This window comes from Phalacrocorax aristotelis, chromosome W, assembly GCF_949628215.1.
Source record: "Phalacrocorax aristotelis chromosome W, bGulAri2.1, whole genome shotgun sequence".
NCBI classification, from domain to species: Eukaryota; Metazoa; Chordata; class Aves; order Suliformes; family Phalacrocoracidae; genus Phalacrocorax; species Phalacrocorax aristotelis.
The window spans coordinates 26,366,276-26,393,260 of record NC_134310.1 but is presented as its reverse complement, the minus strand read 5'-3'; the positions used below and the strand labels follow the sequence as shown (position 1 = coordinate 26,393,260).

General features: G+C 52.6%; 2 protein-coding genes across 2 annotated transcripts; both read left to right on the top strand.

Moving 5' to 3' along the window:
* The first annotated feature begins 760 nt into the window (after positions 1–760).
* Positions 761–9,410, top strand: PRAM1 (PML-RARA regulated adaptor molecule 1). Its single transcript, XM_075077792.1, has 10 exons — positions 761–918; positions 2,622–3,312; positions 5,500–5,572; positions 6,009–6,121; positions 6,444–6,498; positions 6,806–6,899; positions 7,186–7,348; positions 7,976–8,009; positions 8,609–8,643; positions 9,123–9,410. Exons 1-10 carry the CDS (start codon positions 916–918, stop codon positions 9,125–9,127), a joined length of 1,266 nt encoding a protein of 421 aa, XP_074933893.1. The 5' UTR covers positions 761–915; the 3' UTR covers positions 9,128–9,410.
* An 824-nt stretch (positions 9,411–10,234) lies between these two features.
* On the top strand, positions 10,235–25,395 carry LOC142049800 (excitatory amino acid transporter 5-like). Its single transcript, XM_075077803.1, has 11 exons — positions 10,235–10,464; positions 12,685–12,764; positions 14,691–14,903; positions 15,660–15,702; positions 16,534–16,756; positions 19,831–19,930; positions 20,138–20,371; positions 21,956–22,150; positions 22,881–23,015; positions 25,047–25,146; positions 25,258–25,395. The coding sequence occupies exons 1-11, from the start codon at positions 10,288–10,290 to the stop codon at positions 25,393–25,395; spliced, it is 1,638 nt and encodes a 545-aa protein (XP_074933904.1). The 5' UTR covers positions 10,235–10,287.
* Positions 25,396–26,985: the final 1,590 nt, after the last annotated feature.

Sequence of the window (26,985 nt, the reverse complement as noted above, 5' to 3'; positions counted from 1 at the left end):
CCACCACCCTTGGCCAATATGTGCCCATCCCAGCCTTCCCCATGTCCTTGACCTGTTGTCTTAACACCATCTGGAGGCAGGAGTAGCTGGAGGCACTGCTGGTGGGACATCTTCCCAAAGGCCTGGAGGGACGTGCCACCCTGGGGCGGGGGCATCAGCGCCTGCTCGCCACTGGCCAGAGCACCCCCGCCACAGGGCTTGACTCAATCTCTCAGAACTTTCCTGCCTCTGAGGCAATAAATGGTGAAACCAGGACATTTCAACACAGAGGTGGCCCAACTCGGCGCCACGCCACGCAGAGCACTTCCCCTGTGTCATGGCGGAGCTCAGATCTTCAACAGAGAAAATGTCTCCCAGTTTTGGATACTCTGGGAAGCTGTAGCCCTCTCCCCAGCCCTCCTGCGCTCCTGCAGAGCTCAGGGGCCATGCTGGTTTATGCCGTGCAACCCCCGCGAATTGCCTCCACCCTCTGCAGGTCCTGTGGTGCTCTGAAGACCTGACCTGCAGCAGGTTCATGTCAGCCACGGTCGGACGAGAACATAACCCGCCCTCCTGGTCCTTGTGGCAGCCCATCCCTCGCATCCTGGAGCCTTTTCCTGAACCCCAGGCTCTTTTCTGGATGAGACCCTTACGGGCAGCAGGGCTTGCTGGGCTTCAAGCTTCCCAACAGCAGCAAAGTCCAAGCTCGCAGTGCACCAAGAGCTGCTCCTCCTCCTTCTCATGCTGTTTCACAGTCAGGCTACAGCGACTTCCTGGCGTTGCACACAGCTTCTCACCAACCGTTAGGAAAGAGCTTCTGGTTTCAGGGGAGGGGGACTTCAGAGTGGCTTGCCTTGCACAAGTCCTTCTGCTTGGATGCCTCCGGTGGCCTTTAGAAAGGAGGTGAGCACACAGCAAAGCATCTGCTGATGGAAAATGGTGAGTAAGAGCTGGACTTGGGCTGCACTGGACCTGGGGACGGGGCGTGGGGAGCGGAGAGGTTCTTGGAAAGGCTTTGGTGGTGGCCTTGTGAGGGGCTGGATCCTGCCAAGACCCTCACTCCTCCTGGAAGACAAGGTCTTCCTGTATGTCTGAGCTGTTTGGAGCTTCAGAGGTCTCTAACTGGTTCCTGGGCTGAGTGCGTGATTTGCTGGGTGATGCTGGGCTGGATACAAGATCTCTGTGTGCCACACTGTGCCACTGAGTCCAGGAGAAGATCCACCAGTGCAAAATGTGTTGAAAAAGCTGGAATTTATTGTGGTAACAGTGGTGCTGTATCCCACAGGTATGCCTGGGGGCTCTGTGCAAGTCCCAGCTCACAGAACAGCTCCAAAATTGATGGTTACAACCTCTGAATCACTCAGGTGCCAAAAATCCCAGCAGCATATTTGGGAATCTGGAAAAAGTTGGGTTTTTTTCACTAGTTTGGGTGAAACACCCACTGCCTGCTGTGCAGGAAACAGTGAATTTGCACTAGCTTACTAAAGGCTACACTCAAAGTGCTGCGTTTGCAGGGTGTACCAGGGAAATTGGGGTGACCGCCTTGGGGTGCGAGGGGAACTTGCACTTATTTAGGTATATATACATTTGAGGACTAATGTATAAAAATATTGTGCTAGCTTCTTTGCATTCTTTGCCCTTCTGTTGTGAAATTAAAAAATTATGCAAGCACAAACCCAAACTGAAATCCCAGAGGGAGAACTTCAAAATCAAAGCCTACAGCTTGGCAAGGGCAAGCAGAGCAGCCAGCTCCAGTGCAAAGAGACACCATGGTCTGAGGACAAAGGGGTGGGAGAAAGGTGGGGGAGGGCAAGATGATCCCTCCCCTCCCGTAAAGTCTGAGAAGCTCAGGAAAACTGTAACTCCATCCCACCTGAGTTTTGTGCCATACCCGGACCTGTTCTCTTCTTCCGAAAGTCACCCAGGTTCCTCCTGGCAGCCTTTCTCTGGGAGGCTTCATAAAAAGGTGCTTTTTGGTCATTAAGGAAGCCGGGGCAGCTCTGCGCTGGGGCTGGTGTGTCCCAGTTCATGTGTGCATGGTGTGAGCTGCACAGGAAACGCACTGGTCAGGAAAGTAGGGCAGATCTGCTGCCTCGGCCTTTTTTTTTTTGCACGCAACTTTGGCAGGATGAGTTTCAGCAGCACCATCCTGGGTTTTCCTCCGGGGAGGGATGCTGATGGCTCTGTGTGGTCTCCCCCACCAACTCCTGCCCAACTGCCCTGGGTTCAACGTGGACTTCCTGGGAACCAGGACCAGGGCAAGTTGCTCCCACCTGAGCCCCTGGGCAATCTCTGGATGTCAGATTCTGCTACTAGTAGGAGATTTGCTACTAGTAGGGTGTAATTCCCCACCCCATCTCCCTGTTTTGATGGTTCCTGGTAGTGGACGAAGGGTGGATTAGTCCAAATGACTCTGTGAAACACCTCCTGGATGCCCTCATGGTGGTGGGACATGTCCCCAGCCCAGTGCAGCCCAGTGTTGTTTTCTCAGGCACACTCCGGGACTGCTTTGAGCAAAGACCACATTTCATGGAGGAGACTTAGTGTAAGGCCACGTTGAAGAAATACTGCATTCCCCAGGGGGCTCTTTGACTTGTTTTCCTCCACAGTGTTTCAACTGGAGCTCTTCTTAATGGTTGCAGACACATCTGGAGGCGAAAGAGGCCATTGTGAGACACCTACGGGCGAAGTTCCAAGGGAACAGGAACGACCCTCCTGGAGTGGGTGGCCGGTCGGAGAGTCACTCTGCAGCACCTCCTGCAACGGAGCCGGAGCAGACCCCCGTGCCAGGCTCAAAGGGTGAGCCGCCTCCCGAGTCCCCCCAGACCAGGAAGGTGGACTTCAGCAGAGCTTCTCCATCTCACAGTAAAGGTCAGAGTGTGGGACAGCATTTGCCTCCTCATCCTGTCTGTGAGACCCCAGGATGGATGGTGCGACTGAAGAAGGGGATTGCTCAAGACGGCAGCTTCCCCCCAGCCCCTGCAAAGCCAGGAGGAGGACATGTATTGAATAAGGAAGTGGGAGCCATCTCCAATCCTCCCCAGAGAAACCCAGCCCAGCAGACACGGCCACTTGCCAAAGACAAGGGTGCTCCGGTGGTTCCTGCCAAAGGCACGGCTGCTGCAGCCTCCCTGGACGCTGCAGGAAGCCCCCATGGGTCAGGGCACCCAGGTCTGCCTCGGAGGAAGCCTTTGCCGCATATCAGGGTGCTGGGAGCGAGGCCGGCCAAGCCCAGGCGCCCTCCTGTCGTGGATCTGGAGAAGTTCGGTGCAGCTGCACGTCCTGGGAAGCCCATCCATCCTGCCACGGAGCCACCAAGGAGTGCTCAGCTGGGTACGCCCAGGCACCTGCCAGTCCCCAAGAGAAGGATGCTGCTTGTTCAGGAAGGAAAATCTCCCAAGTTAGAGTCTGGAGCTCCTGGGAGATGGAAATATTGGGGGTGGGGCTGATGGAGAGCTGGGGGCTGGTAATGCCAAAGGGGCTTTTGTAGGCAGAGCGTGTGGAAAGGAAGGAAAGAAAGACAGCAGGTGAAAAAACTAAGGGGTCTAAGTGCCCTGCCCCTGGCTGGGGATAGGTGTCAGGCTCTGAGGTGCTTGTAAACAGTAAGGTTGGAGTAAGTAATATGAGGGACGCTGCTGAACTGGAGTGAGCCCAGTGCAGGGCACAAAGATGGCTGGGGGCTGGAGCACATGGGGAAAGAGAGGCTGAGACCCAGGCTTGTTTGGCTGGGAGGAGAGGAGTGAGGGGGAGATCCTTTCACTGCCCACAGCTACCTAATGGGAGGAGATGGAGTCAGACTTTTCCCAGAGGTGCTCAGGAGCAGGACTGGAGGTGTCAGACATGAGCTCCAGTAGGGGAAATTCCAGTTAGGTATTAAGAGAAGGCTCTTTCCTGTGAGAGTGGTGCAGCCCTGTGGCAGGCACCAGGGAGATGGGTATCTCCATCCTTGGAGACACTCAGTTGCCACCAGGATGAGATGCTAAACAACCTGCCCTGCTCTGAGGCCAGCCCTGCTCTGAGCAGGAGGTTGGATGACACTCCAGAGGTCCTTCCCAACCAGTCCACCCTCGTATGGTGAACAGACAAGCCTGCCTGGTGAGAAGCAGAGCCAGCCTCCATCCCATGGGCAAGAAGCACTTACACACCCTTTGGCCAAGGGGCAGAGGCTCTCTGAAGCTGGCAGCACAGTGCCTGCAACACCATCTGCCCCCAAGCCTGAGTGAGCCACCGAGACCCCGCAGGCACAGCCAGAGCTATGGCTGCTGGGGCGATGGTGCTGGCTTGGTGTGCCCTCCTTACCAGCTGCCGTTGGGATGCAGCGCCTGGTGCCTCTTGGACATGGTGGTTCTCTGTTCGGCATGAGCCTTGCCATGCTCCGTGGTGGCTTTCCAGATCTAGGCAGATTTTGTTGGTTTCTAACACCTGCCACTCTGCTAATCCACACTCTGGGTGATGAAACATTTCAAATCCCATTTCTTCCTCAACTCCTCTGAGTTCTGTTAACCACCCCGTTTAAAGGATCATTCCTTATTAACCAACTCATGTCAGAGCCATGGGGTAGAGGGCAACCAGGAGAGTACAGCCTCTCTTCCTTTCCTTATGAGAACTGCAAAACCTAACTGGTTTATGTTATTATTTTAAGACATTATTATTGAATTAGCACTTGGAGGCCTTTCTCAGGCCTGGACGTGCCGTTGTGTTGGGAGATGCTCACCCACTTGAGACCGGCCCCAGCCCTGGGCTGAGTGGCCCTGGCAGAGGAGGGAGTGATCTGCTCCCTGCATGCCCTACAAACCAGCAGTTTTCAAGTATTTATTTGTCTCATGGCTATTGAGGCAAGTTTGAACACCTAGAATTACAGCCCTGCCTTGATCTGGTTATTTTTGTTACTTTTTTAGGGCCATCTTATGATTTTTAAGGCCTGGTACATGATTGTGCATTACTTGGTACAATAACCCAGCTGCGATGTTTGCGCCGGTTGTTGGTTGGTTTGGTTGACCAGGCTGGTGACAGCAACGAGGCTGGTGATAAAAATAACGGGATCTTAGCAGGGATGTAGCTATGCCAGTGACCATACAGGGTGCAGCAGCATGTCCTGGCTGATGATGCTCCTGAGCACATGGCGATATCCAGGACTTGCCCTGACTCTGTTACAGATCTGGAGTCTGGGGTTTTAACTATATTCAAAATACTCATTTTGGCCTCTTCCCCTCCCATTTCATCACTGCTCCAGGGAGAAAGTAACATTAGGGACATAAGAATAGGAAAGTAGATATTAAAGCTCCCCAGTGAGCTCCCTGACAAGCCGCACCTCAGTGCGCTGGGAGGAAAGAAAATCTGCAGATGGGCTATGGAGTAAAAATACCTCGCCAGATCCAGATGTGCAGTCACTTTTATGTCCCTGTATTCCTCTGCGCTAAATCTGGCCCAGGGCGGCTCTGACCCTCTGGGTGGGAGATAGAGGCAGGGAGAAGGGTGAAATAATCCCTCACTTCTCCCTCCCATTTCTCTTTACCACAGGTTACCTGAAACCAGGCTATGTTGCATCAGCCCCGGTGGGGTTCCCACCACAGGTTGCTCCCAGTGTAACAGGGTAAGGACTGAAGTGGCACTTTTCTTCTAGGTGGCTTCCCAGTGGGAAGGGCATGAGAGGGAACAGCAAGAGCATCCCTGGGTTTTTCTGCCTGCTCCTGGAGCCCAGCGTGGGATGGCACCTTGTGCAGGCAGCTCCCACGGTGCAAAGCACCGTCCTTCCCAGGCTGCATTACTGCACAGGTCCGGCTGCTGCCGGCGCACCCTGCCGCCCACCTCCCACACCCCAGGCTGCTGTGCTGCGCTGCTGAGCCTTGTGTGGAGCTGCTGGCATGTGGCACAGAGCTGCTGTCCTGCTCTGCCCCATAGCGGGGGCCAACCCATGGGCAGCCCAACCGCCTGTTGCTCACCCTCCCCCTGGCAGCCTCGATCCTGCCCTTGGCTCCCAGTGCCGTCGCTGCAACAGGGCTTCTTAATCGCTGTCTGCCTCGTCACAGGGATGAAGAGGAGATATACGATGACGTAGAGCCCATTGGGCTGCTCAGGAGTGACCAAGGCTTTCTGCTGCCCCCCGTGTCCCGGCCACCAGCACACCCCCGCCCCAGAGGAGGTGGGTACAGGAGAGGCTGGGATGCTGGGTGGGGTGAGCACTGTAGCTTAGGGAGCCTCAAGGCCCCGACAAGCCCTTGGCAGCAGCGGAGCCCATGCTGAGCCGGCTGCTCCCATGCATGGGAGGACAATGGTTTTCTCTGCTGCCTTGTAAATGGGCATGGGAAACCCAGATCCTCACCATGCTCAGAGGGCAATCTCAGGGTTTGTTTCCAGGAGGAGAAAGCTCTTGCTGCTGTTTCAGTCTTGTGTCCTGTCTCAGCACGTGTCTACACCTTATAGCAGCCTCATGGCAGCACCTCTCCCGGGGTTTGGTTTTACAGGTGGAGATGCTGGTCGAGCTTCTAACAGGGTTGCTTTGCTGGCAGCTGCGCAGAGGTAACAGAGGTTTTTACTCTTTCTAAGGGTTCCAAAATGGCCAGGGCTCCTTGCTGCTTTGACAAAGCTCATTGTTTAATGGTCTTTGCTGGGCTTGAGATAGAAACGTCCATGGTGAAGAGCACAAGCGGCAGGTTTAAACCTGGCCCAAGAGCCCCAGGAGCCCTGGAGGGAGGCACTGTTGGGCACCGGCGAGAGCTTGTGTAGGGATATGTGATGGGGCAGCAACCGGGGAGTGCGAAGGGGCAGGGAGGGAGTGGAGCATGGGCTCACCCCAGCTTTCCCATGACTCGCAATGACTCTGCAGAGAAGCCCAGGTCTCCCGTAAGATGAAGCCAATGACACTCAAGGAATGCAAGAAGGAAGAGAAGGCAGACAGGGAGTTTCAGAAGAAATTCAAGGTGAGTAGCAATGAGCGATTGCTTATCCCTCTAAGCTCCCCCTCACCTCCAGGAAGGGCACAATGCGATGGCAGAGGGGACCTGTGCTCTGCAGAGACCAGCTGACACCCAGGTCACACCTGCACTGGTCCCCACTGAAACATCCCCAGATCAGACCAGTCCCACAGACCGTCTGGCTAGAGAGGGATCTGCTTTTCCCGAGAAGGGAGAGCAGTTGGAGCTGAAGCGGGAGGTCATGCTGCTCTGGGGCGGCTGCCAAGCTGAAGCACTGCTGTTTGTGTTCCAGTTCGAAGGAAGCATCAATGTCCTGACTCAGATGATGGTCGACCCTGCAGCAACGGAGAAGAAGGGTGGAGGGAAGAACCTGCCACTGAGACGAGGAGAAATCCTTGATGTCATTCAGTTTACAAATCGGGAGCAAATCCTCTGCCGAAACAGCCAGAGGAGGTGTAAGTCTGTGGGGGCTGAGGCTTTGCCTGCAGTGGGGATCACAGCACAGAGTTTTGGGAACAAGTTTCTTCATGTGCACACACCCCTGCAGACAGCAGGATTCATCTCCTTGCCGTTAGACAGATCTGACATGCACCCTGGGTCTCAAACGTTCCCACTTCTTGCACAAACATCCTGCTCTTCCTCCTACTCAGCACCAGCATTTCTGTTGTTAGCTGTGCTTGTCGTCTCCCTGTGCTAAAAGCCTTTGCAGTTCCCAGAGCCTCTTGGCCTCTAGCCCGGCACATCACGCTCTGCCATAGGCACGGACGCCACAGCCATATTTGCATTGAGGGATGCTCAGGTGAAGTGGGCTGCAGATCCCCCAGGCAGAGAGACAGGGATGATGCTCTTCCCAGCCAGCTGCCACCCAGCCTGGCAGACTCGTTCCTTGCATTGCCCCAAGCAGGTCCCTCCCAAGGGTCTAGCCCAGCTTCCCTGAGCCGGGCTCCCTCTTTCCCCCAGCTCTCCCTGGGGATATGAGACATTGCTAAACCCTGCCCGTCCTGGGCAGGGGCAGGTGCTGGGCTGAGACCGCTCCCCGCACCCTGGCGCAACCTGATACGCTTTTCCTTGCTCTGTTGCAGATGGCTACGTGCCCCGGGCAGTGATGCTACACCTGTGAGTACCTCTTCCCCAGCCCCCTCTTCCCCACTCCACAAGCTGTAGCAATTGCCCTGTGAGTGTCTGGCACCGAACCAGCCCTGCCCATTGAGTGCCAACTCAAAACCATCCAACCCAGGCAGCGATCAAAAACATAACACTGGCTAGCTACCCTGGGGGCAGAATCTGCCATTTCTGGTGTCAGGTTCTGGCACTGGGAGAAACTTCATGGGGCTGTGCGAGCGCTCCCCAAGCCGTGGTCCCTCACAGAGGACCTGCCCAGATGCTGCCAGTGGCACAGCATGAGAGGCCCCCACCAGCCCTCCACACAGCCGGGTCTGCAGCTCCCAGCAGCCTGGGATGGGGCCACCATCTGTGCGCAAGGCGAGAGGGGCCAGACCTGTGCTCGCCTCGTTGCTGGAGGACCCCATCTCTGCAGGGAGAGCACGAGGCTGGGAGGAAGCGAACAGGTTGCATGGAGGACACCAGAGCCCACAGACATGTTAGGAGAGATGGGATAGACGCGGCAGTGGGAGCTGGCCCTTGCCTCAGTGTCGTGAAGCGGTGGGAACATGGGAGACCAGACTGCTCATAGCACCCCGTTTTTTTCCTCACAGGGACACTGACATCTATGATGACGTTGAGATTTACGGTAGGTGCAGAGGAAACCGCTGCCATAGCCCCTTTGCCAAGTACTGGGTGCTGCTCCCTGGCAGGAGCAGGCAGCAGCGACTCCCGTGCCAGCACCAGGGCCTCCCCCTCCTGTCCCCTTGGTGTTTCCCTACCTTTCCTCTGTCCCTTCCCTCTTTATGACCCCTCTCCCTCTCTCTGGGACAGCCCTTCCTTCCTCTCAGCTCCCCACACATCCTCATCTTCCTCCGTTCCTAATTATTTGGATTTCCCTGCACCCTTTCCCTTCTCAGCTTGCTCCCTCCACTTGCTGCCAGCCCCAGGGACCCTTTGATGACCTTTGAGATGTCCCTGGCCCCCAGAAAACTCAGGATGCCTTTTCCTAAGCAGTTGCTCACTCCCAACGTGCAAACTCCATCCCCTGGCTTGCAAATGGCTCTGAAGATGGAGCTGAATTAGCTGTGCCAATGAGCAAACATTTTATCTAATTCTGCCTGGCAGGTTGAGCAATCCATGCTAAAGCCAAAGGCACAAGACAGCACCAACGGAGATCTTCCCAAGGGCTGAAACATGAAAAGCACTATATGCCACACTCCTGCTTTGGAGGGAGCTCTGCTTCCTCTGAGATAGCCTCTGAAAGCCGCCATGTCCCTGCTGAAACAGTGGTGAGGCCATTCAGCACCCTGCAGGGCTGCAAGAATCCTGTCCCACAGGGGCAGGGGGCTCAAAGAGATCCTCAAGTCAACCCTTCTCTCTGGCTTTGTTTTGTCTGTGTAAAATATGGTAATGGTTTGGGAGGGTTTCATGTTCTTATTTGTGGGTGAGGGGTTTAAAATCTGGGCCAGAGAGGTTTTAATAATTCCCCATTCCCAGAGCATCCTCAGCCTGGGAAGAGCACTGTTTCCGTAAAACCACCCACCCCATCCTTCAGCTGCCTTTTGCACCACTCTCCTGCCCCAGTGAGACTCCTGGCCTGAGCCAGAGCCAAACTGGACATAGAAATACTCTGAAATATTGTGGGCAGCAAAGACCAGGCATCCCAGCAGCATCCCGTGGCCTTAAGGCAGCTTCTCTCCGGAGCTGGTGGAGGGGGCAGATCCGTTGGCGTAGATATTCCTGTGAGTACATTCAGAATCATCCATCGATGTCTTGGGCTGACGGTCTGTGCAGATCACCATGGGAAATTCTTCGATTATCTGGGAAACAGTCTTCCTCTGCAAGCTTTCTCCTCACGAAGCCCTCACCGACGTGGGGCAGGAAGGAGGTGCACTCGCAGCTGGTGGAAGCACAAATCCTGTGGCAGCCTTCAGCAGCACGACCGAGAGCCTTTTGGGTCAGGAACTGTGACGGGAAGGGAGTTGTGGGGCTAAATCCCTGCTCTCAGCCTGCAGCACCCCGCCCCAATCCCAGGGGATGGAGGGTTAACCTGGGAGTGTTTGGCACCCACGCCGGCAGGATGCCAAGCCCAGATTAACCAGTCAAAGACGTCACTTTCCATTACGGGAAAGGCTCCCAAATAGCCCAAAGCTTTTGGTCCTGGGGATTAGCCACTGGCACACTCAGCTCCCAGCAAAGGGCAGGGGTCTGTCGGCACGGCAGTGCCCAGAGTGATGAACAGGGCCAGGAGCTGCTCCCAGGGGCATCGCCTGGGCAGCTGAGAACAACCATGTGGGAGAGGGTCAGAAAAGCTCTGCTGAACTCGCTGTCCACAACCTTCCTGCGTGTCTGGACGTGGGTACAGGCTTTCTGGCGTAAAAATGGCCTCTTGACCCTGTCAATGCTGTCAGTTGCCACCGGGTGCCTTCTGGGGTTCCTGCTGCGGGCGCTGGAGCTGACGGAGCTGGTAAGCCTGGCCAGGGCTGGGACGGGGATGGGAGGTGGGGGATGGAGCAGGGCGGTTGGGGTGGCGAGCCCTGGTGCCAGCAAGACATCACTAGCAAAGGCCCAGATGGGCATAGCCCCAAAAGCACCAAGTGCCAAGAAAACCACCTCTCAGGGCAGAAAACCCTATGGGTTTTCTCTTTTTTTTTTTTTACCGAAAAGCTGCCAACAAATGCCAAAGCTGCAGGTCAAACCCTCCGCTGGGAGCGAGGGGCTCCAGGATGGACCCCATGGGGCTGCCGGAGTCTCCAGTGGGATGGGGATGGGAAAGGGGGGAATGGATGCTTGGCTGCTCAGTAACAGGCTCCCCCAACACAAACTGCAGCATCGAGGTCCCATGGATGGGCTCCTCTGGTTATTCTCCCCAGCTGCAGATGCTCAACCAAAGCATGTTCCTGCTCTCTGGAGAAGGCCCAGCAAATCGATACGGGGTTGGTGGGAGCCCAGGCGGTTCCAGGAGTCACTTTCCTCTGAGGGCTCTTAGATTTTAGAGTGGCGCATTAACAGCGCGATGCTCCTGGAAAGCGCCGAGCACCTTTTTGGTGCATTTTCTCAAATGCACTTGTCTCTAAGTAGCTTTAATGACATCAGGCATCTTGGCTGTGGCTCAGCCCTGATTTTCAGCTGGGCTGGCTAAGCCCAGAGCGGGGATGCTGCCTCAGGGAGAGCTTGGCAGCTGCCAGAACATTCCCGTGTCACCCGCAGGGATTTAGCAGAGTCTTGTCACTTCAATTATGCCCTTCGGCATCACCACCCGCAGCGGGGATGATCCTGTTACTCAGCTGAAGCCGGGTGTAACCTCCCTGGACCCCGGTGCACGTGCCCACGAGAGCCCGACAGCCTCCCACATCGGACTTGAGGCTGGCAGAGCCTGGAGGCTCCTGCCCCTTGTCCTGCCATGCACCGAGTTCATCCATCCTCTGCCCCAGTCCCGTCCTGCCCTGTACCACAGTCTGCACATGGCCTGCAGTGGCCACTTCTCCCCGTTAGAGACTTTTGGCCCAAAATCCACGCCGCAGATGAAGGGCTGGGGAAGCAGCTGGTCCCCACTTTCCTCCCTGTGATGGGAAAGTGTCATGGAACTGCAAAACCCACTGACAAAACAGATGCTCTACAAATCTCTTATTACTCCTTGCACCCGGCTGGAGCTATCATGGCTCTGCTCTGTATGAGCCTCCTGGGGAAATCAGCCACGTTTAGGCCACGTGGGGGTTAGCACAGGGACAGCAGCGTGGAGCACTTATTTTAATAGTTTGCCTTGGCATCCCTCAAAGCCCGTGGTGTTGGTTACTCTGGAGTAACCAGGAGTACCGGCCTCACCTGGGGCCATCTCAGAACCATCCGTGACACCTCTACAGTGGCACAGTGAAAGGCTGGGGGGCAGGGAGGGAGGGCGGGAAGGTGGGTGAAGGGACTGAAGGAGCAAGGGTTGGATATATGGAAGGAATTCAGCAGCCAGAACAATGGTGGAGGGAGGGAGGGAGGGAGGGAGGGAGGGAGGGAGGGAGGGAGGGAGGGAGGGAGGGAGGGGAGATGCTGGCCAGGTGGCTGCTGGTCTCACAGACCCCTCCCTCTGCCCTTGGCCATGGCTGTGGGATCTGGGCTTTGGGGGTCTCTCTCCGGGCAGCCCTTACGCTTGCCCATGTGAGGAGTGTAGGGGATGGATGGATACCTCGGTGCCACCACAAGGCTGCACCACAGACGGGGCAGGCACCTGGGCTATCCCTGAGCTCAGCTTTGCCATTTGCAGACACAAGGTATTTCCATCTTTTGCTGCTGGCACCAGGCTGCACCCAACAGCTTCGGGGCACTTCTGCACGTGCAGTGGCGCCTCTGCTCCCCAATAACAAGTGCAACAATGGTTGGGCGGAGCCAGTGGTGGGGCCGTGGGGATGGACCCCAGGATGGTTTTGGCTGGGGATCAGCCCCACATGCCCCTCTCCAGTTCACAGCTGGGTTTCCCCCGTGGCCAGTATTTCCCATCCCTAACCCAGCTCCTGGTAAGGGACAGCCAGAGAAGCAGTGTCTCTGAGTGCCATAAGGAAGAGCTGGTGGCTTGGAACCAAGCTCAGAGCTGGACTGGTTGGAAAAAAGGCAAATTTATCATGTTTGAGCCCTTAACCCACAATCAGCCTCCGCTTCTCAGCTCTCACCTGACACAACAGCTCTGCTCTTTGTGCAGGAGAAGCAGTATTTTTCCTTTCCTGGAGAGCTCCTCATGAGGATGCTGAAGATGCTGATCCTGCCCTTGATCACCTCCAGGTAATCATCTTCTGCTTCTAAAGTACCATCCCTCCATCACATTGAGGAGATTGCCCCATGATCCCCCATGGAGGAGGTCACCCCAAAACTTCCTGGGGTCAGAATAACCCCAGCCCCAAGCAGCCAGCAACCAAGCAGCATCCCCTGGCTTGGTGCCCATCAAACCCCATGATTTCCCAGCAACGGTCTGGGACAAATCCTCACGCAGATTTGGTAGACACCTGCACCCAGGTCAGATTCCAGCACTGGCTGGGCTGCTTCCCTTCTTTCTGGCCCAGCCAGCTGGCGATGCCGGGATCATCTGTGGGCAATTTATATATGTATATAAAATATACATGTATATGTATATAATTATGCATATATATGTATATAAAATATATATATGTGGGCAGCTGTTCAAACTCAAAGCAAATTTCCTTATTTTGAGGGTTTTGAGAAAGTTCAGGTAGAAACCACAAGCACCTCTCAGTCTTGCACCTATGTTTGCAAATCCCACTTTTATCAGCCTGTCCAGATCTAGAAATAATAGAGCTGTCTCTCACGCCTAAGCAAGGTCTTGAAAAGCTTACAAGGATTTACACGGTTTAAACAACTGCTGGCACACACTCGTTAGAAATACCCAAGCAATTTGCTCTTCATTCCCTTGAGGATGTATCACTTCTCTATTCTGTTTTTCAGAGTTTGCTTGTTGTTCCATTTGCCTTTCGTTTATTTCTGGGAGCAGTGTGGTCTCCATCCTGGCCAGGACAGAGATGCTGGCTTGTCCCAGCCAACCACTCTCCTGCCTGCGGGTGCAGGGTCTGCACAGGGCTCCCAGGATTTTTCTTGCATGTTGAATTAAACCAGGCTTTTTTCTTATTCTACTGAATGATGGTGAAGTGGGATCTTCCCTCCGCACTGTCTCAGCGGGGACCAGATGCATTCTGGGGATGGATTTGTCCAGGTTGGGGCTCAGCTCTGGAGCTCCCCACACCTCACACTGGAAAGTGTCACCCACCTCCACGCTGCTTTTGTGGCCTCTCTTGAGCTTCCCAGGGTCTCTCTCCTCCCGGACAAGTGGTTGCTGGATCGGATCTGTGGGCTGGCCCCAACCTCAACCCTGGGCATCCCCAAGGGTCGCATTAACCCCTGCAGCCTCTGTCTCCATCGTGGCCCGCCTGGGGGCTGTCAGGCCGCTGCCAAATGCTGCTGCAGGCTTGGCCAGGGCTCTGCAGGGTCCCAGGAAAGCTGGAGCAGTGAAGACCAGTGGCAGGAGCTCAGCGCGGCTCTGCGTGCACAGGGGGCACGCTGCAGCCCCCAAATGCTCCTGTTGGCTCCCAGTGACAGCACCACCACCCACCAGCTCTCCCTGCTGGTGCAGCCTGTAATACCGCCTCTATTTTTAGTCCAGTTTTGCTTAAAAGTAGCTTATGGGCTACTTCTTAGGAAAGCTTATGTATATGTGAAGCCTGAACCAGCAGATCTCTCCTTGGAGGAGTGGCGTCTGTCCCCATAAGGATTTCATAAACCTTGCTAATACCTTCCTGCGCTGTTCACAGTGACACACAGCAGCAGCACAGGGCGTTGGAGATTTAAGACAACAGTATAAAAAAAAAAAAAAAAGAAGAGCAGCGTTAGTTATTCACCATAAAAATACACTATTTACTTCTTATCCCTTGGAGAAAAGAGAAAACATGGCCAGATCTTGAAAAGGGACTCAGAGAGGTGTCTCCTGCCCTTCACAGCTCAGCCTGGGTTGCCACAAGCTCATCCTGGGTGTGAGATACCGTGGGCACAGGCACACGAATGTGCACATGATGATGTCCTTAAACATTGCTTAAAAAGAAAAAATCTATGGAAAGTTCTTCCACCTTGCAGACTTTGTGCATCAGCTGCATCTTGTGCAATTTTGGGAGCAGACACTGACCACAATCTTTTCTGCTGCAGCCTCATGTCCGGGCTGGCCACCATGGACTCCAAGGCCTGCGGGAAGATGGGGGTGATCACCATCACCTACTACCTTTGGACAACCTTCATGGCAGTGACTGTTGGGATTGTCCTCGTCATCAGCATCCACCCTGGCGCAGCCGCCCAGAAGGACGACTACTCTGTGGGGAAAGTGGTGCTCAGCTCCGCTGATGCGTTACTGGATTTAATCAGGTACGTCGCAGGATTTCAGGAGGAGCCAAGTTTATGATGCTGTTTCACAGACAAGGTCTTCCCACGAGGCACTGAGTTCCCGGGAGATATTGAGATCTCAAGGGAAACAGGAGAACCATTGGCCACGCTGACCAGGCACCAGCACCTCCAAGACATGGGGTTCATTTCTCCCCACGCATGTCCCTCTGGCCATGCTCCTCCCAGAGCCACCAGCAAAGAGGGGTGCTGCAGCAGAGAACAGGAAGATTTAAATTCCCTGCAAAGCTCAGTGGTTCTCCCTCTGTAGCCCCATGACATATCAAGCCTTGTGGCTCCTTGGACTTTGAAAGGTGAAAACAAGCAGGAGCTGGCCCAGGGCTGGATTAAAGCAGTGGCCGAGGGTTAACTGGGGAGGGGGTGCAGTACAGACTCAGGGGCTGGGGGAAATCCTCCATTTCTGGAGGTGTTTGATCAGCTGGACAAGGCTCTGAGCATCCTCTAGCTTTGCAGGCGGTCCTGCTCTGAGCAGGGGGCTGGAGAAGGCAGACGTCCCTCCCAACCTCTGGCTTTCCACGAGCCCAGCTCACACGAAGTTCGCAGTCCTGATCTTCATTTGCCTTCCAGCCTGTCTTCACTCACAGTTTGCACAGAGGACATCAAGCTGGTGGTGGCTGTAATGGGTCTCTGCTTTGCCTTGTGCCCGCCAGAGGTGCTTCCCACGTTGGTCTCTGTGTTCCCATGACGTGCTTTAACCCCTGCACAATTGCTCTCTTACAGAAACATGTTTCCTTCTAATCTCATTGAAGCTTCATTCCAGCAGGTGAGTTTGCCTGGCCCCACCGCTGCAGGCGGCTGGGATGGTGCTCAGCTCCAGAAGGGCTGCTCTCCCCGTCTGGCGGCTCTTCCCCACCCACAGCCTGGACATGAGCCCCTTCCCCTCCCTCTGCCTCCCTCCCCACCCTACCTGCTCCCTGGCTGCTTTCAGCTCACCCCAGGGTGGGCACCCGAAGGCGGGGGGTGCTGGTGGGGGCACAGACTCACAGAGACACCCCTGCCTGCCCTCTGCCCGGGGCAGCTCCTGCACAAAAGCAGCACAACATCTCCTTGCCCAGACCCTGCTCTTGTGTAGCGCCTTAGTCCCTGGGGGTTGGGGAGCAGAGGCAGAGGGGTGAGCAGGCAGCAGGTATGGGGTAGGAAAGCTTGAAGGAAAGGTTGGGGTGGACGAAGGGGAGAGGCCGAGGAGGGACCAGATGGGGTGGAGGGGTGAGGGGAAAATGAGCAAACTCACGGCATTGGGAAAACCTCTGTAAAGCCCCCAGAAGAAGAGAGATGGGGCGTGGAGGGGCCTCTCTGTGGGGACCACAACACTTACCCAGTGCTGCACCAGGATCCCACAGGGACCTGACCCTCAAATGCCATGTGTCTGCCTGGGGAAGTGCAGCCTTGCCCAAGGACAGCTCTGTGGAGCTCTGCAGGGACCAGCCACAGCTCCCTGGCCTGTTCCTTGCTGCTCTTCTTTTCTCCAGCTTGAAAAACAAACTCTGCACCTCCAGGACCACCTGGCCCAGTGATGCCTTTGCCTCTGGATTCAGAGCAGGATGGGTCCCACTGCTGACAGGACACTGACCTCACTGCTTTGCTTTTGTTCCAGTATCGAACTGTTCTTGTCCCGGTGGTGAAGTCACGTGGCTTTCCAAAGATCCCAGCGAAATCTCTCAGTTTTATTTACTTTGCACCCGACGACGAAAACCCTGAGATTCACCGGCCTGTGTTCCTCGAGCTGACGCCGTCGCCCGAGATGACCTACAGGACCCTGCCCGGGACCAGCAACGAGATGAACGTCTTGGGAATCGTCATCTTCTCAGCAACGATAGGTACCTGCTCAATAGAGAAGGGGGCTCCATGCTGCGCCCCAACCCAGCTTGCAAGGCTGTTGAGCGGCAGTTGCAACCCAGGGTGGTAACTGCTGTGGCCACTCTGCTGTAAATCGAGGGAGGGATGCTCAGAGGGACGAGGCTGTTTTATCTCTAACTGCTCAAGTCCCTGGGGAACCAGGCACAGCATTGGGCTCGTACCAACACCTTTGTCGGTACCACCCGTAACAGAGCTCACAAAAGGTGTTAGGCGCTGAAAAGGCTGTTTTCTCCCCAGATTTTCCGTATGAGCCTTCACAGTCCAAGCACGGGTCCAAAAGATTTTCAAATCATCACATACGCTGGAGGGTCCTTTTTATGAAGTCTACCAAAATGAGCTGTGACTTCTGCAAAGGCTACCTGGGACACAGCATATTACAAACAGTCCAAACTTTCATGCTGGCAGTGTTCAAACTCCCTGAGCAGGCAGCAGGTGAAAGCTGGGTCAGGCCTAGCGCCTGTCAGAAATGTATGCAAATTTGTAACAGGACTTTCTGAAGAAGGCAAGAAAGCTCCCTGCGTTGAACAGCTTGCAGTCCTGCTTGGACAAGGTGCTCAGCAGCAATTTCAGGAGGAAGAAGGAGAGGCTGGATGGAGAGAACGTGTGCAAGGGATAGGGAGGAAGAAGGTTTGAAGTGGAGAAAGTCATGGGAAGGAGAAAGTTGGAGCGTAAGATAGAAGGACATTGAGTGCAAGGCTGAGTGAGAAAGGGAGGAGGAGACAAATCAGGAGGGAAAAGAATAGGAGATGTGATGAGCACAGGGGCAGGATTATGCGTAGATTAAGAGGTGAGGGCAAGGAGCTTGAATTTAGTGTATAAGGAACCAGAAGTCTAACTAAAGGATTTGAGGGGTGGAGGCAGCATAGTAGGCACAGCACTGGAGCACATGAGGCTGCCCTCAGAGCCCAGGGAGAGAGGCCAGCTGTAAAGGCTACGATAGAGTGAGTGCCTGGAGGCGATGGCCAGAGACCAGGCATAGACAGACCCGCTCAAATGTCCTTGCGGACAAAAGACATGTCCATGGCAGCCTCCCGTCCCGGTGAGCAGACCGCAGATGCTCGGGGAACATGCCACGCTCCTGCTCGCAGGACACGTGCCCTCTGCTAGCCCAGCCAAACAAATGAGGATAATCCACTTTTCTCTTCTGAGATTACCACCCCACCACCCTGCCAGCATGGCACTGAGAATCAGCACCGAGTTAGGATGCAGCGGGAGATCACCTGAGCCAGCTCTGGCCACCCAGCTGCCCTCCCTGGCCTTTGCATGGGCTGGATTAGAGCTCCACGAAGCTGCAGACCAGCAGAGCACCACCTGCACCAGGGATGGGCAGCTTGGAAAAGGGCATCCTTACATCCGCAGGAAGCCTCACCTGCGAGGTGAGGGTGAATTAACAGGGTTTGCGTGGCAGAAAACAGGAGAGGGACAGGAAAGTCCAGGCAACCCGTGGGAAATGGGGATCAGCTCCTCCAAGCAGGAAGGTGGGGGAGGCCAGGTGGAAGCTGGTCGAGATCTCAGCAAAGGGTATTTGTGTCCAATACGAAACTTAGACAGTTTGTGGGACTGAGACCAAGGCACCTATGCAGCGCCCACCAGCTGCCCAGAGTGGCTTTGCTGTGGAGGGTAACCCCACACAACTGCCGCAGCTCCAGCGAGCTCTTCACTGGCACCAAGCCCCTCCGGTCCTCCCTGTTGCTTCTGAAATGCAGAAAATGGCAGAGATTTACAGTTACTTGAAGGAAGCTGTCCATTTGCCAGGGTGATCTTTTCCAAATCAGCTGTCTGTAGGGCCTGAAGAGAGATGGATTTCTTTCAACCCAGCTGTTACGGCCCCCAGATACTGGATGAACATCCACAGAGCTGAGATTTAAATATGCCAAGCCTTGTCTCATTTCTGAAAGTTCTCGCAAAGGTGACCTTATCTCACCTCTTCTGAGGAAGCCAAGAGAACCAACGCCAGGAGTCCTCCAGCCCTGAAGACTGAAGAGCGATGAGAGGGACAGGACACTTGTAGAGTGCTCGAGAAATAATTTTTAGCTAATGGGATCACACAGAAAGTACCTGCACCAGGCTGAAACGAGATGAGCAAATACTCAGAGACTCATTTTTCTTTTGCTCAATAGGTACCTGGAAACCTCCTTGCCAGTGAAAGCAGTGGGATTTTAGCACTGGCCAATTTTGTGCTGGCAGACCAGAAAGCACCATAACCCCTCTAACCATTCATGTATTTCTGCTCCAGTGTTCCTTCAACAGAAAATTGGACTGGAATTAGGTTAATATGACAACACCAGAACAAAAACCCAGAGTTAATACAGGCTTAATGCCTGTATCTAATCTACTCAGCTGGACCCTTCCTGGCATGTTACTGTACAGCCGCACGTGTTGTCACCACCAGACCACAGCCCGTGAGCTGTGAGCCACCAGCAAAGCCATCGTGTGAAACAGCTGCTTGGCGGCCAGCACAGCCCATCCCACGGGGGAACCGAGAACCGCCACGACCCACGGAGACAGGGCAAATCTGAGCACTTCCAAAGCAGCGCATCTGAGCGGCAGGTGTGGTGTGCAGCTCTTCACTCCAGAGCAAGGGGAAGGATGATACATATCACCACACCCTCAGCTACATATAAACCCACTGAGCTTTATCCTTTAAAGAAAAATTTAAACATCAATTTTTATTTCTGGAGCTGCATAGTTCTCGTGTTACTAAACAGCAAAAAGACAGCTTGTCCACCTTGAGAAGTGAATCTTCCAGCAGTGAAGGGTTTATCTGTGCAAGGAATCCTGGACTGTGCAAGTACAAATCCTAGATTTGGGCTTGGTGGGGGTTTTTGAGAAAAGGCCAGATGTTTGTATTTGCTTGGAGCAGAGAATTACTGTGACCCGTAGGAGCACGTGGAAATGTCTATTAAGTCTGAGCTGCTGTGAATTTGCCCAGTGAAAGCCCTTCTGTGCCCACCAGAGCCTCAGGACACTTGGCATGACACACGCTGCTCCAGTGGTACCTTCGAGTAACACACACCAATGTGCTTGGTTGCAGGACTTCTCCTGGGGAAAATGGGTGAGCGAGGAACTCCGCTGGTGAACGTGTGCCAGTGTCTGAATGAAGCAGTTATGAAAATTGTCTCGATGGCAGTTTGGTAAATCTGTTTTTGATTGATTCAGTTATTTTCTTACCTGCTCTCTAATGGTAATGCCAGTCATAGGTCTGCAAGTATCTATTGTGAGCACTGGATTTATTTTCATATGACCATACCACATGGTACCAAATACTGTAACAGCCGTCATCTAGTGCTTCAATGATCACTGCATCCCCATAAATAATTTTTAATGCTTATTCTTTGCAGGTACTTCCCCTTTGGCATTGTATTTCTCATAGCTGGAAAGATCCTGGATATGGAAGATCCATCGGTTATAGGACAGAAGCTGGGACTGTATGTCATTACAGTTGTGTCAGGGCTAATCATCCACGGACTCATTCTCCTCCCTCTGCTTTTTGTGCTCATCACCAGGAAAAACCCCTTTGCTTTCATTCAGGGGATACTGCAAGCCTTGCTGATCGCCTTAGCTACATCTTCCAGGTATGAAAACATGGCTGAAATATGCTGATACGGCCGCGAAGGCATCTGGTTTAGTCACGGGAGACGTGGCTATGTGTACAGCCAGGTGAGCTGTGGGAGAACAGGCATAACTTGGACAAAGAGAAATTGCGCCCAGCACTGTTTGAAATCAGATCGCTTCCAGTTCTAGTAGTTAGTGGATGCTTGGCACTGCCCTGGTCCCCTGTGGGAAGAGCCTCAGTGTGTCTTCAGACCTGGCCAGCTCGCCTTGCGATTCCACTCACCTCTCCTGGGGTTTTCCCAGAGCGAAGCAGCAATGTTTGTGCACGTGTGTGCTTCCTTTAATTGCTGCAGTCAGTTTTCTTTCAAAGAATTCAAAACAGGACTGTTGTAGATGCTTTATAAAACAGTGTGGGGTTATGATCCTGTGTTTTAATTGAAAACATCAAAAGCTCTTCTGAACACTTTACTGAAAAGCTTAAATCAACTTCTGTGTATCCCAAGCTCCTCCAAAGAAAACTGTTGTCTACTTTGATAAGATTTTATAATTGGAGATTATTTTTATCTATTTTATTTTCATTGAAAAGCATTCTTTGTAACAACAAACAAACTTTACATTAGAAACTACTGTCCTTTCTGGAAGACACACAAACTAAAACATTTGACTAGGCAGAGGGTTTTCCCAGCCCCTCCCAATGTTGCTTCTTCACATAATCCCAATAAAACCACCCAGGATTTGCCTCCCTCCCCCAGCACCCACCACTGCAGGTTTCTTCTGCTACTCTTAACTACCTGACCTCCTGAACCTGGGTCTCCAGCTCTGCCTCCACCAGGCTTCCTCCTCCCCATCTGCTCTACAGCCACCTAAGCCGGCTGGAGGGCTGTTAGGGAGGGCGGTGGGCGTGCTCTGCTCCTTGCCCCAGCCCCGTGCTCTGCGCCAGGCGCTGGGGGCCACCGCGCTGTGCTGCAGCCAGCTCCTCTCGGAAAAGCATCCCCTGCCTCCCAGGGTCTATCGCAATCCATCGGCTTCTTTTCCGTGCTTGTTTCCTATCTGCCACTCGGTCTTCTTCCTCCACGTCCTTATCCCGACTCCTGCACAACAGCTCACGTCTTCGTGCTACACAGAAACAAGAGAGAAAAGTTGGCGGTGTAAGAGCCAAGGCAGCTGCTCCTGGCGCGTGAGGCACGGAGATGAATGAAGAACAACAGGCTCTGGCTGGACCCTGCCACGGCCGGTCCTGGCAGATGCTGCCCCATACCAGCGGTCGAGGTGCTGCAGGATTTACGTGGGGACCAGGGATGTACAAGAACGCCATGAGCACCACCCAGAGCTGTTTGTAGAGAGCTGTTCATCACAGAGCCTTTGGCCACTGAAGTGACATTCTGACATTTTGTCTTGCAGCCAGCGGCTGACTGACTACTTGGTAAACGCGTGTATTCCCCAGGTAGCGCAAGCTGAAGAAACTTTCATTGCTATAGCAATTTGTATAATATTGCTGCTGCATTTACCCTCAGGAGGACTTGTATTTCTGTACCGCTACACTGGTTCCTATTTCTAAAGCTCAACACAAACGATAGATTTACTGATCCTTTCTTGTTCTGCAGCTCAGCAACCTTGCCCATCACCCTGAAGTGTCTCCTGGAAAACAATGGAATAGACAGACGCGTGGCGCGGTTCGTCCTCCCCGTCGGTGCCACCATCAACATGGACGGCACGGCGCTGTACGAAGCGGTGGCTGCTATCTTTATTGCCCAGGTCAATGAATATGACTTGGATTTGGGACAAATTATAACAATAAGGTAAATGTTTCCTGCGAGCAGCTGAATTATTTCTGTCTATTCTTTTTTATAGACACTGTAACCACCTCTCACACTCTTCCCTTTTGGCAGAGTTCTTGCTACTGCACGGAGTGAACTTTGCTGGAAAGCTGAGAGTAGGGAAAGGTGCACCATGCACCAGCCCCAAGCGCTGTGCACCAGGGAAAGCTCGGGCTCTGCACCCACAGAATTCCCTGCAGAATCGAAGACTTTGCCTGTAAATAAAAGCCAGACTGTAAACTACCAGCTTGGCTAGAAAAGGTCAACGTCTGCAGTGCAGATGAATTATCTTAGCATAGAAGGGTTTGTGCAGGTATGATCTACTCCCCTTCAGGAACTCAATATCCTCATTTTATAATCAGGGAAATAAACCACCTGTCTAGATAAAAATAAAGGAGTACAGTTGCAAATATTTAGCAATTTTAGGCAGGGACTACCTCCACTGGACTGCAGAGGAGTGTTGTGTAAGCACAAAGCCAAGAGTACCTCCTGCAAGCCCTTGGCCATGATGTGCCCAGGCAGGGGTCCAGGATAGCATCAGGGAGCAGGAAGGCGGACGAAACCAGGTCCAATCCAATCCTTCCACACAGGAATAACTTACTTTGCCATGCAAACATGTTTGCTTTTTTTTTTTTTTTAAAAAAAAACCAAACACAAACAACAACCAAACCCCAAACCCCACAATACTTGCACAGCCACCTTCTCTTCGCAGCATAACAGCGACAGCAGCCAGCATAGGGGCGGCCGGGATCCCCCAGTCCGGGCTCGTTACGATGGTCATCGTGCTAACTTCTGTCGGGCTGCCGACTGACGATATCACGCTCATCATCGCAGTCGACTGGGCACTGTAAGTATTTCCCAGATGCAATGCCTCGGGCGGGTGCCAAGTGCCAGTTCATGGTGATGCATTTGAAGCAGCTCTCATGGAGGCAAACAGAGAGCAAGGGATCACAGAACAAGGCCAGGAGCCAAGTGTGAGATTCTTCATTTTCCAATTATTTTCTTGAAATAGCCCATGATAACTCCAGGCAAACAGTCTCCTAAAGGAGTGTTTGACTTGATGCGTTTCTGCTCTGAGGTGCCCATCGCTGTCTAGTGCCTCATTAAGGACCGTACATGGAAGAAGTGGTGATGGTGTCCAGCCACTCTCTCCAGTAAGGTCCCAGTTTGAAATAACAGCTTGTCCTGATCTGTTGTCTAAACTCCTGTCTGATTGTACAACACATCTTTGTTGGAGGTCTCAAATAAGTAACAAGACCTAGCTTTCTGAAACTTAAATATCATTATACTTTTAAGAGATTAAAAAGATGCTACTTTCCTCTGTAGCAAGAGGTAGAAAAGGAGGAAAGCAGGTGCAGAGTCTGATCCTCGTGAAGGCATTACTGCATAAGGCTGCTAGTTAACATATTCCCTAGACATACCTCAAGTCCAAGTCTTCTCCAAGCTGCCTACTCTGTGAACAAAGGAGGATGGACAGCTCAAGAGTCAAAGCGAAGTAGCGGGCGGTACGGTATTTATTTTGGTGGAATGTTATACCTGGAAGAGGAGGGAGGTTGGTAAGGCAGGGTGAAAGGTATCTGGCTTCTGATGAGGAGAAATGAAAATTAGCCAGAAAGGTGCTAGTGACAACGAGAGAGGGACAAAAGAGGTGGAAACATGCAATTGTTTAGGAAAAAAAGCATGATCTCCAGGGAAAACAAAGTCCATCAGAGACAGCAATAATAAACAATAAACCACCAGTAATTATGTACAATATATGCTCATCCAGTTTGCCGTTTCATTTCTGAAACATGGGCATTTTCACAGTTAAAAAGTAGAAAGGAGAGAGAAATAGAGTCACATCAAACCAGTAACACGATAAGGTACGAGCTGGTTGGGCACCAAATCACAGCAGTAAGTCAGTCAGTCAGTTCTTGAACAGATGTATCAAAACCCCCTTAATAAGCAAAATCTCTCCCAAACCTGTATGTCACTGGAACAAAAACATCTCTGGAGTTTCTAAAAGTAAGGGTGATGTTTTCAAAGGACTGCATCTGCCACCAAGGAAGTCTATCTTCCAACAAGACCGTCTTCATCTTGATGGATGAAGACCAGATTGATCTTGAGAGAAAAACCAATGCTTGGTTGCATTTGTCACAGGCAAACAGAAGTCAAACACCAGTAGTCTGTGAAATGTGCCATTTTAAAGTACCAAGATAAAAATGAAGCAAATTAGCTAGGTGAAAAAACACACAGAATAGACGCTGACTTCTCCATAGCTGACACGTGGGTGGCTGATTCGTACTTCAGTCACCCTGGATAGAGAGGAAACAGCATAGAGTACCCTGGCTGCTTTTCTCTTTCTTTCACACAAAATAAAGTTTAACTTTTGAGGTGAAACTCGTAAAACCAGAACGCAGTTCAGTCTCTGAGCATCACAGGGTACCCAGCACCATCACCTGCCACGACGCGCTGGCACTTTCTACTGCTGTGAGGTGCTTGGATAGATGAGAAGTGCTGTGACTGGATAAAAAAGATTTCCTCCCCGAGAGGCATCTCAAGGAGTTTTATGACCCACTGAAGCAGCTCATCCCACACTGAGCAAAGATGCTGACGATGCGTCAGGTTGGGAAGCAGCACAGGTAGGTCCTGGCATGGAAAAGACAAGCACGATGAGACAAAAGAAGTCCCATCACCTTCACGATACTGGGCCCACACAGACACCGCATGTACAATCTTCTATTTGCAAGAACAATACTGCACTTGTCTCAACTTGCCTTTAGCAAAACCAGCAGCAGAGACGTTAGGGATGGAGGTTGACAGGTTTCAGAGCCACAAAAGACCCCGGGCACGCTGGCTGTGGCCACCAGCTGCATCCTCACAGCTCTCTCTCATCTAGGGATCGGTTTCGAACTATGACCAACGTCCTTGGTGATGCTCTGGCTGCCGGCATCATAGCACACATCTGCGAGAAAGACTTCGCCCCAAAGCCCCCGGCGGTACGTACAGCCTGTCTGGGAGAGCAGGGGGTCGCCGGAGGTGCGATGACTGCACAGCCACAGCGCATGTGCTCGTTTAAGAAATTAAAATTGTACTTTTTCTTTTTGCAGCAAGACCCAGTAAGCACCATGGCCAAGTCTCCTTCTGTAGAGACCTCGCATCCACATCCCAGAGATAACGTGATTGAAATGATTGAAGAATCTTTGTTCGATCAGACAGGAGTTCATTATAACATCTGTCAGGTGTAGGTCACAGCATTCCTGCTCCCGGGAATGGGATCGTGGCGCTAAACGCTGACATTATGACTGTTGAATATGGATGCTCTGCAAGATAAAGGCCTTACTTGGCACAAAAAGCAGAAAAATCCTCTCAGTCCTTTGAAGACTGTGGGACTCTCCAGCACCCAAACGGCATGGCTCTGCCGCTCGGGGGAGCCGACTCCTCCCTGCAGCTGAGGGGACAGCCGGGAGCTAGCCCCGACCGTCCGAGGCAGCTGGGATTTGAAGGTTTTATGCCTCCCATTTTTTCAAGCTCTGTTCTTTGCAAAGGTTAGGGAGGTGAGCAGGATTTAGAAAACTGGCACTGGACTAGATGAGAAAGCAGTAGAGACGGGACAAAAATCTGGCACCTTAGGTCAGCGGCCCCTATCTGCTGGCCAGGCTGCACTCGGTAAGGTTTCATTTTCTTTATTACAGAAATTATTTTTTTAAAAGTCATTGCTTTTTTTATTATTACTACTAGGTTCTCATCTAAAAACTAAGATTAAGCAAATTTTGTCTAGAGCTCAAAATCCAAGTTGGACATAACTGGATTTCCCAGCCATTGCACAAAGACAGGGCAGCTGGTTCCACTCTCAGCATGGACAGTGAGATTCATTTTAACCGCAGGGATGGAAGGACCAGCTGTACACAGCTTTTACTGGCTGTTTGATTACAGTGAAGCTAACTGACCTGGCCCAATCACAACCACGTTGATTTTCCCAGCTAAGGATCTGTCCCTAAGTTCAAATTCCAATTACAGCCTTAAAACCCAGGCTTCCCAGGGCAGCCTTCTCCACAAAAGCCTTTTACATCAATGATTCATGCCGCTGAATTAATTTCTCTCTCAAAACGCCATCTCACCCCATCTCTCCCTCTTGCTTCGGCTTTACTGCCACAGCGCTAAGACTCATGAAGCAGCTTAAGCCCCCACTAACATCACTCAACCATTCTCCAATTGCACATTAAAAAAAAATTTCCTGAGCATAATCCTTCGTGCTGGAGTCAGGGGTTTTAAAATCTTTTTTAATTTAGAAGATACAGTAATTCCATTTTTGCCAAATGAAAAGACAAAGTTATTAAATCTCATAAACCAGCTTTTGCACAAAACCTAGTCTTCTCCCTGTTAACTTCCAAAAGCCTTCAAAGCATCAGAATCGCTGTCAAGGTAAGCTTGAGGTACTGCTGTTAACTTTAGCCTTTCTTTCCCCTTCTTCTGAGATTGGTTTATTTCTCATACTTTCTTAAACATGACCATCCAACTGTTCTTCAGTAGGAGCAGTTATGTCTTAATATCTTCTATGTCTTTATTTTGCAAAAAGAAAAATAGTGACATTTCAAAAACAATCCCATTTCAAACGGGAGACCTCTGCAGCACCCCAGGTCACCCCTCCCTCCCCATGTCATTTATTATCAGCTGGATGCGTCTCACACATCCGTGTCTGGCACCACTGCCTGCTAAGGGTTTTGCAAACCTCACAGCTGCAGGCTGTCACTCCCTGCCCGGAGCACGCTCAGGCACACAGAAACCCCCACGGGGAGACGCTGGGGATGCTCCAGGCAGCCCCCAGCTTGGGCAGG

Excerpts from the sequence above, each read along its gene's own strand:
- LOC142049800 (XM_075077803.1), top strand. The coding sequence starts at position 10,288 with ATGTGGGAGAGGGTCAGAAAAGCTCTGCTGAACTCGCTGTCCACAACC. Across the intron at positions 16,757-19,830 it reads CATCTTCTCAGCAACGATAG|GACTTCTCCTGGGGAAAATG; the intron begins GTACCTGCTCAA and ends GCTTGGTTGCAG. Across the intron at positions 25,147-25,257 it reads TCGCCCCAAAGCCCCCGGCG|CAAGACCCAGTAAGCACCAT; the intron begins GTACGTACAGCC and ends TTCTTTTTGCAG.
- PRAM1 (XM_075077792.1), top strand. Across the intron at positions 3,313-5,499 it reads ACCAAGGAGTGCTCAGCTGG|GTTACCTGAAACCAGGCTAT; the intron begins GTACGCCCAGGC and ends TCTTTACCACAG. Across the intron at positions 5,573-6,008 it reads GTTGCTCCCAGTGTAACAGG|GGATGAAGAGGAGATATACG; the intron begins GTAAGGACTGAA and ends GCCTCGTCACAG.